General features: G+C 52.5%; 1 protein-coding gene across 1 annotated transcript in view; it reads right to left on the bottom strand.

Annotated features, from left to right (window-relative positions):
• The window catches only part of LOC134433085 (tenascin-X-like), a gene marked incomplete at its 3' end in the record, with an annotated part of 66642 nt that overhangs the window by 39084 nt on the left and 17558 nt on the right, over nt 1–10000 (bottom strand). The window contains exons 12-20 of the mRNA XM_063181978.1: nt 9806–10000; nt 8371–8721; nt 7008–7343; nt 5928–6236; nt 5213–5572; nt 3845–4195; nt 2498–2833; nt 1430–1774; nt 723–1082 (exon numbers count right to left, since the gene is read on the bottom strand). The exon at nt 9806–10000 is cut by the window's right edge and continues 165 nt beyond it. Coding sequence (XP_063038048.1) covers nt 723–1082; nt 1430–1774; nt 2498–2833; nt 3845–4195; nt 5213–5572; nt 5928–6236; nt 7008–7343; nt 8371–8721; nt 9806–10000 — 2943 coding nt within the window. The remainder of the gene's footprint in view (nt 1–722; nt 1083–1429; nt 1775–2497; nt 2834–3844; nt 4196–5212; nt 5573–5927; nt 6237–7007; nt 7344–8370; nt 8722–9805) is intronic.

The raw sequence follows: 10000 nt of genomic DNA, 5'->3' as shown, positions 1-10000 counted from the left end.
CATCATCCATCTTCATCCCTCCTGTTTCCTTCAGTCAGTCCTTGAATCCAATCCTCCATGCCCATTCTCATTGCCATGCACCTCCCAAACCCAGGACACAAACCCAACACAGGCCCAGTCATAAATCTGCTATGCATCCATCCATCCATCCATCCATCCATCCATCCATCCATCCATCCATCCATCCATCATCCGTCCATCCATCCATCCATCCATCCATCCATCCATCCATCCAGTCATATTCCTTTTTACACTCTTTTTCCTTTAACGTCTTCTTAATCTTACCCTACATTTGACCGTCCAACCACCCAACCGCTGATCAGATCTGATCTGGTCTGCTCTGTAAAACATCCATCAATTTGTCCTAAAAAGCATCATGCATCATCCATCTTCATCGCTCCTGTGTCCTTCAATCAGTCCTTGAATCCAATCTACCATGCTCCTTCTCATTGCCATGCACCTCCCAAGCCCAGGACACAAAACCGACACAGGCCCAGCCATAAATTTGCTATGCATCCACCCATCCACCCATCCATCCATCCATCCATCCATCCATCCATCCATCCATCCATCCATCCATCCATCCATCCATCCATCCATCCCTCCATCAGTCTATCCCTTCCTCCAATCACCCATCCCTTCATCGCTCCATCACTCCATATATCCATTATTCTTCATCCATTCATCCACCCGGCCTTCCTCCTCTAGACCTTCTTCCTTACCCGTGATGACCTCGGTGGACACATGGTCGATCTTCTTCCTGCCCCTCAGCCCGTAGAGGTGGAAGCGGTACCGGTGGGACGGGGACAGCCCTGGCACTGTCACCGAGCGGGACCCGCCATCGATGGGCAGGGCCTGGGGCTGGCCCTGGGCATCCCGGTACTGCAGCGTGAAGGAGTCAAAGGAGCCCTGGGGGATGCTCCAGTGCAGCTGCACAGAGCTGGGCGTGACACTCGAGACCCTCAGCTCCCCCAGCTCTGCTCTTGCTGGGAGTGCCTCAGATGTGGGGGCCTCAGTTTGGGCTTTCTCCTGCTGCGGTTCCTTTGTGGACAGGGGCAGTTCCTCTGGCTCTTCTACAGCTCCTATGGAGAGGGGATGCTCATAGGTACTTCCATCCTGATAGCCATCCACCACCGACCAACTAACGCATCCATCAACATATCCACATTCTCATTCTCTGGGCCATTCGATCTGGCATCCGTTCATCCACCCATCCATCCATCCATCCGTCCATCCACCCATCCATCCATCCATCCATCCATCCATCCATCCATCCATCCATCCATCCATCCACCCATCCTCTCCTCCACCACTCCACACCTTCCTCCAGTCACCCATCACTCCATCCCTCCATCCCTTCATCTCTCCATTTCTCCATATATCCATTATTCTGGATCAATACATCTACCCATCCGTCCTTCTGCCTTACCTGTCATGACATCGGTGGACACACAGTCGATCTTCTTCCTTCCCTGCAAACCACAGAGGTGGAAGCGGTACCACTGAGAAGGGGACAGCCCTGGCACTGTCACCGAGCGGGACCCGCCATCGATGGGCAGGGCTTGGAGCTGGCCCTGGGCATCCCGGTACTGCAGCAGGAAGGAGTCAAACGATCCTTCAGGGACGCTCCACTGCAGCCCCACAGAGTTGGATGTGACACTGGAGACCCTCAGGTCCCCCAGCTCTGCTCTTGCTGGGAGTGCCTCAGGTGCCGGGGACTCCGTTTGGGGCTTTTCCACTTGAGGCTCCTCTGAGGGCAAGGGTTCTTCAGTGGCTGCATTGGAGATAACATGGTAATGGGTGTGGGTATCCTTGTGTCCATCCAAATGCACATCCCATGACCCACCAACCAATCCATCCATTCGCCCATGTGTCCAACTATTGGATCATCCATCCATCCATCCATCCATCCATCCGTCCATCCGTCCGTCCATCCATCCCTCCATCCATCCATCATGCATCCATCATCCATCCATCCACCCATCCATCCATCCATCCATCCATCCATCCATCCATCCATCCATCCATCCATCCATCCATTCTTCCCATTACATACTTAACACCCAACTCAACCCCCTAGACAGTCCCACATCAATCCCTCCGTCTGTTTCTAATCACAGGTCTCCATGCCTTCCAGCCTCCCACACCCATCTCCCATGGACAACCTTCCATTCATGTATCACTGAAACCATCCTTGATGGACAGAGGATGAGGGAAGCATGGCAGGATAGATGGATGCATGACAATTAATGGATGATGGTGATGGTTATTCATGGCAGATGAAGACGATGGATGACGATGGGTAATTGATGGTTCCTGCTGGGTGGTGGTGGATGATGGATGATGGGAGGTGCCAGACAATGGGTTGGTGGAAGGGTTGATGGTTGATCAGATGGTGCTGAGTCTACGGGTGCCTGCTGCTGGGTGTGTGATGGGCATGGGATCCCTACAGGTCTCCATTTTGTGATCCTTCCATCGCTCTGACCTTCCCCCTCACCTGTGACAGTGTCGGTGGAGACACGCTCAATCCTTTTGCCTCCCCTCAGCCCGTAGAGGTGGAAGCGGTACCGGCGGGACGGGGACAGCCCTCGCACTGTCACCGAGCGGGACCCGCCATCGATGGGCAGGGCCTGGGGCTGGCCCTGGGCATCCCGGTACTGCAGCGTGAAGGAGTCAAAGGAGCCCTCGGGGACGCTCCAGTGCAGCTCCACAGAGTTGGATGTGACACCAGACACCCTCAGGTCTTCCAGTGCTGGGGTGGCCTCAGATGCTGGGGACTCAGTTTGGGGTTTCTCCTGCTGCGATTCCTCTGAGGGCAGGGGTTCTTCCATGGCTGTAGTGGACAAGAGATGGTAAAGGGATGGGCATATGTCCCTCCAAATTTCCATCCCACCAGCCACCAACCCATCCATGCATTCACCCATGTGTCCATCCATTGGACCATTCATCCATCCTCTCCTGTTAAGATGGGATAGTGATTGCTGTGGAAATGCCTGTGTCCCTCTAAATGTCCATCCCACCACTTACCAACAATCCGTCCATCCATCCATCCATCCATCCATCCATCCATCCATCCATCCATCCATCCTTCTGCCCTTTCATCGCCTGCACCTTTAATTACTGCACTCATTATCTACCCATCCAGGAAACCATGGTTCATACCATGAACATTCTCCTTCAACTCCTTCTTTAGTCTCACACTGCATTGGGGCATCAGACTATACACCCATTGATTTGATGACGTCAAACCACCAACAAAACGTTCCCAACAATAATCATGTATCATTCATCTTTCATCCATCCATCCATCCATCCATCCATCCATCCATCCATCCATCCATCCATCCATCGTTAATGGATGAAGAATGATCAGTGGGTGGATGGAGGAATGGATGGATGGAAGATAATTGAGGAATGATGACGGTGGTGTTTATACATGGTAGATAAAAAATAGGGATGAAGATGATGGATCAGTGATGGATAATGGTGGATGGATGATGATGATGATCATAGTGGACTGTAAATGTTGGTCACCTGGTCAGCAGAAGGGTCAGTGAGTGATTGGATGGTGCCCAAGTCAGTGGGTGCTCACTGACAGATGGGGATGCAATAGGAGTGGAATCTGTCCATCCATCCATCCATCCATCCATCCATCCATCCATCCATCCATCCATCCATCCATCCATCCATCCACCCATTCCTCTATTGCCTCATTCCTCCAGGACTCCAACCCTTCATCCAATCGCCCATCACTCCATTCTTTCATCCCTCCATCTCTCCATATATTCATTATTCTTCATCCATACATCCACCCACCCTTCCTCCTCCTGATTTTCCCCCTCACCTGTCACAGCCTCGGTGGAGACATGGTCGATCTTCTTCCTGCCCCTCAGCCCGTAGAGGTGGAAGCGGTACCGGCGGGACGGGGACAGCCCTGGCACTGTCACCGAGCGGGACCCGCCATCGATGGGCAGGGCCTGGGGCTGGCCCTGGGCATCCCGGTACTGCAGCGTGAAGGAGTCAAAGGAGCCCTGGGGGACGCTCCAGTGCAGCTCCACAGAGTTGGATGTGACACCAGACACCCTCAGGTCTTCCAGTGCTGGAGTGGCCTCAGGTGTGGGGGACTCAGTTTGGGGTTTCTCCTGCTGCGGTTCCTCTGTTGGCATGGGCAGTTCCTCTGGCTCTTCTGCAGCTCCTATAGAGCGGGGAAGGTCATGGCTGCCTCCATCCAAACATCAATCCCCCACCAACCAACTCACTCATTCATCCACACTTCCATATTCCGGACCATTCATTCTGGAACCATCCTTCCATCCATCCATCCATCCATCCATCCATCCATCCATCCATCCATCCATCCATCCATCCATCCATCCATCATTAATGGATGAAGAATGATCAGTGGGTGGATGGAGAATGGATGGCTGGAAGATGATTGAGGAATTATGATGGTGACAATGGACAATGATGGTGGTGGTTATACATGGTTAGTGAAAATTATGGATGATACGGATGGATAATTGATGGATGCTGGTGATGATGATAGTGGACAGCAAATGTTGGTCACCCGGATAGTAGAAGGGTCAATGGTTGAATGGATGGTGCCCAAATCAGTGAATGCTCACTGACAGATGGGGATGGAATGGGAGTGGGATCTTGCATCCATCCATCCATCCATCCATCCATCCATCCATCCATCCATCCATCCATCCATCCATCCATCCATCCAGTCATATATCTTTTCAAACACTTGTTGCTTCAACTCCTTCTTTCATGTCACCCTCCCTTTGATCATCCAACAACCCAACCATGGATCTGCTCAGATCTGCTCTGTCAAGGAAGCATCAATCTGCCCTTAAAAACATCATGCACCATCCATCTTCATCAGTCCTGTTTCCTTCATGCAGACCTTGAATCCAATCCTCCATCTACAATTTAATTGCCATGCACCTCCCAAACCCACGACCCAAAGCAGCCACTGGCTCAGCCATTAATCCACTGTCCGTCCATCCATCCATCCATCCATCCATCCATCCATCCATCCATCCATCCATCCGTCCATCCTTTCCTGTATTCCTCCATCCCTCTACCACTCCATCCCTTCCTCCAATCACCCATTCCTGCATCCCTTCATCTTGCCATATATCCATATATCCATTATTCTTTATTCATTCATCCACCCAGACTAACTCGTCATAACCTTTCCTCTTACCTGTCATGACCTCGGTTGAAATGTGGATAATCTTCTTCCTGCCCCTCAGCCCGTAGAGGTGGAAGCGGTACCGGCGGGACGGGGACAGCCCTGGCACTGTCACCGAGCGGGACCCGCCATCGATGGGCAGGGCCTGGGGCTGGCTCTGGGCATCCCGGTACTGCAGCGTGAAGGAGTCAAAGGAGCCCTGGGGGACACTCCAGTGCAGCTGCACAGAGCTGGGCGTGACACTCGAGACCCTCAGGTCACCCAGCTCTGCTCTTGCTGGGAGTGCCTCAGATGTGGGGGCCTCAGTTTGGGCTTTCTCCTGCTGCGGTTCCTCTGTGGGCAGGGGCTGTTCCTCTGGCTCTTCTGCAGCTCCTATGGAGAGGGGATGGTCATAGGTACTTCCATCCTAATAGCCATCCACCACCGACCAACTAACGCATCCATCAACATATCCACATTCTCATTCTCTGGGCCATTCGATCTGGCATCCGTTCATCCACCCATCCATCCATCCATCCGTCCATCCACCCATCCATCCATCCATCCATCCATCCATCCATCCATCCATCCATCCATCCATCCATCCATCCACCCATCCTCTCCTCCACCACTCCACACCTTCCTCCAGTCACCCATCACTCCATCCCTCCATCCCTTCATCTCTCCATTTCTCCATATATCCATTATTCTGGATCAATACATCTACCCATCCGTCCTTCTGCCTTACCTGTCATGACATCGGTGGACACACAGTCGATCTTCTTCCTTCCCTGCAAACCACAGAGGTGGAAGCGGTACCACTGAGAAGGGGAGAGCCCTGGCACTGTCACCGAGCGGGACCCGCCATCGATGGGCAGGGCTTGGAGCTGGCCCTGGGCATCCCGGTACTGCAGCAGGAAGGAGTCAAACGATCCTTCAGGGACGCTCCACTGCAGCCCCACAGAGTTGGATGTGACACTGGAGACCCTCAGGTCCCCCAGCTCTGCTCTTGCTGGGAGTGCCTCAGGTGCCGGGGACTCCGTTTGGGGCTTTTCCACTTGAGGCTCCTCTGAGGGCAAGGGTTCTTCAGTGGCTGCATTGGAGATAACATGGTAATGGGTGTGGGCATCCTTGTGTCCATGCAAATGCACATCCCATGACCCACCAACCAATCCATCCATTCGCCCATGTGTCCATCTATTGGATCATCCATCCATCCATCCATCCATCCATCCATCCATCCATCCATCCATCCATCCATCCGTCCATCCGTCCGTCCATCCATCCCTCCATCCATCCATCATGCATCCATCATCCATCCATCCACCCATCCATCCATCCATCCATCCATCCATCCATCCATCCATCCATTCTTCCCATTACATACTTAACACCCAACTCAACCCCCTAGACAGTCCCACATCAATCCCTCCGTCTGTTTCTAATCACAGCTCTCCATGCCTTCCAGCCTCCCACACCCATCTCCCATGGACAACCTTCCATTCATGTATCACTGAAACCATCCTTGATGGACAGAGGATGAGGGAAGCATGGCAGGATGGATGGATGCATGACAATTAATGGATGATGGTGATGGTTATTCATGGCAGATGAAGACGATGGATGACGATGGGTAATTGATGGTTCCTGCTGGGTGGTGGTGGATGATGGATGATGGGAGGTGCTGGTCAATGGGTTGGTGGAAGGGTTGATGGTTGATCAGATGGTGCTGAGTCAACGGGTGCCTGCTGCTGGGTATGTGATGGGCATGGGATGCCTAGAGGTCTCCATTTTGTGATCCTTCCATCGCTCTGACCTTCCCCCTCACCTGTGACAGTGTCAGTGGAGACACGGTCAATCCTTTTGCCTCCCCTCAGTCCGTAGAGGTGGAAGCGGTACCGGCGGGATGGGGACAGCCCTGGCACTGTCACCGAGCGGGACCCACCATCGATGGGCAGGGCCTGGGGCTGGCCCTGGGCATCCCGGTACTGCAGCGTGAAGAAGTCAAAGGAGCCCTGGGGGACGCTCCAGTGCAGCTCCACAGAGTTGGATGTGACACCAGACACCCTCAGGTCTTCCAGTGCTGGGGTGGCCTCAGATGCTGGGGACTCAGTTTGGGGTTTCTCATGCTGCGGTTCCTCTGAGGGCAGGGGTTCTTCCATGGCTGTAGTGGACAAGAGATGGTAAAGGGATGGGCATATGTCCCTCCAAATGTCCATCCCACCAGCCACCAACCCATCCATGCATTCACCCATGTGTCCATCCATTGGACCATTCATCCATCCTCTCCTGTTAAGATGGGATAGTGATTGCTGTGGAAATGCCTGTGTCCCTCTAAATGTCCATCCCACCACTTACCAACAATCCGTCCATCCATCCATCCATCCATCCATCCATCCATCCATCCATCCATCCATCCATCCATCGTTCCATCCATCCTTCTGCCCTTTCATCGCCTGCACCTTTAATTACTGCACTCATTATCTACCCATCCAGAAAACCATGGTTCATACCATGAACATTCTCCTTCAACTCCTTCTTTAGTCTCACACTGCATTGGGGCATCAGACTATACACCCATTGATTTGATGACGTCAAACCACCAACAAAACGTTCCCAACAATAATCATGTATCATTCATCTTTCATCCATCCATCCATCCATCCATCCATCCATCCATCCATCCATCCATCCATCCATCGTTAATGGATGAAGAATGATCAGTGGGTGGATGGAGGAATGGATGGATGGAAGATAATTGAGGAATGATGACGGTGGTGTTTATACATGGTAGATAAAAAATAGGGATGAAGATGATGGATCAGTGATGGATAATGGTGGATGGATGATGATGATGATCATAGTGGACTGTAAATGTTGGTCACCTGGTCAGCAGAAGGGTCAGTGAGTGATTGGATGGTGCCCAAGTCAGTGGGTGCTCACTGACAGATGGGGATGCAATAGGAGTGGAATCTGTCCATCCATCCATCCATCCATCCATCCATCCATCCATCCATCCATCCATCCATCCATCCATCCATCCATTCCTCTATTGCCTCATTCCTCCAGCACTCCAACCCTTCATCCAATCGCCCATCACTCCGTTCTTTCATCCCTCCATCTCTCCATATATTCATTATTCTTCATCCATACATCCACCCACCCTTCCTCCTCCTGATTTTCCCCCTCACCTGTCACAGCCTCGGTGGACACATGGTCGATCTTCTTCCTGCCCCTCAGCCCGTAGAGGTGGAAGCGGTACCGGCGGGACGGGGACAGCCCTGGCACTGTCACCGAGCGGGACCCGCCATCGATGGGCAGGGCCTGGGGCTGGCCCTGGGCATCCCGGTACTGCAGCGTGAAGGAGTCAAAGGAGCCCTGGGGGACGCTCCAGTGCAGCTCCACAGAGTTGGATGTGACACCAGACACCCTCAGGTCTTCCAGTGCTGGAGTGGCCTCAGGTGTGGGGGCCTCAGTATGGGGTTTCTCATGCTGCGGTTCCTCTGTTGGCATGGGCAGTTCCTCTGGCTCTTCTGCAGCTCCTATGGAGCGGGGAAGGTCATGGCTGCCTCCATCCAAACATCAATCCCCCACCAACCAACCCACTCATTCATCCACACTTCCATATTCTGGACCATTCATTCTGGAACCATCCTTCCATCCATCCATCCATCCATCCATCCATCCATCCATCCATCCATCCATCCATCCATCCATCCACCCATCCATCCATCCATCCATCCATCCATCCATCCATCCATCCATCCATCCATCCATCCATCCATCCATCGTTAATGGATGAAGAATGATCAGTGGGTGGATGGAGAATGGATGGCTGGAAGATGATTGAGGAATTATGATGGTGACAATGGACGATGTTGGTGCTGGTTATACATGGTTAGTGAAAATTATGGATGATATTGATGGATAATTGATGGATGCTGCTGATGATGATAGTGGGCAGCAAATGTTGGTCACCCGGATAGTAGAAGGGTCAATGGTTGAATGGATGGTGCCCAAATCAGTGGTTGCTCACTGACAGATGGGGATGGAATGGGAGTGGGATCTATGCATCCATCCATCCATCCATCCATCCATCCATCCATCCATCCATCCATCCATCCATCCATCCAGTCATATATCGTTTCAAACAATTTTGCTTCAACTCCTTTTTTCATGTCACCCTCCCTTTGATCATCCAACAACCCAACCATGGATCTGCTCAGATCTGCTCTGTCAAGGAAGCATCAATCTGCCCTTGAAAACATCATGCACCATCCATCTTCATCAGTCCTGTTTCCTTCATGCAGACCTTCAATCCAATCCTCCATCTACAATTTAATTGCCATGCACCTCCCAAACCCACGACCCAAAGCAGCCACTGGCTCAGCCATTAATCCACCGTCCGTCCATCCATCCATCCATCCATCCATCCATCCATCCATCCATCCATCCATCCATCCATCCACCATCCACCCTTTCCTGTATTCCTCCATCCCTCTACCACTCCATCCCTTCCTCCAATCACCCATTCCTGCATCCCTTCATCTTGCCATATATCCATATATCCATTATTCTTCATTCATTCATCCACCCAGACTAACTCGTCATAACCTTTCCTCTTACCTGTCATGACCTCGGTTGAAATGTGGATAATCTTCTTCCTGCCCCTCAGCCCGTAGAGGTGGAAGCGGTACCGGCGGGACGGGGACAGCCCTGGCACTGTCACCGAGCGGGACCCGCCATCGATGGGCAGGGCCTGGGGCTGGCCCTGGGCATCCCGGTACTGCAGCGTGAAGGAGTCAAAGGAGCCCTGGGGGA

The sequence above is a fragment of the Melospiza melodia genome, unplaced genomic scaffold, assembly GCF_035770615.1.
Source record: "Melospiza melodia melodia isolate bMelMel2 unplaced genomic scaffold, bMelMel2.pri scaffold_114, whole genome shotgun sequence".
Lineage (NCBI taxonomy): Eukaryota > Metazoa > Chordata > Aves > Passeriformes > Passerellidae > Melospiza > Melospiza melodia.
This window is presented reverse-complemented; position numbering and strand designations above follow the sequence as displayed.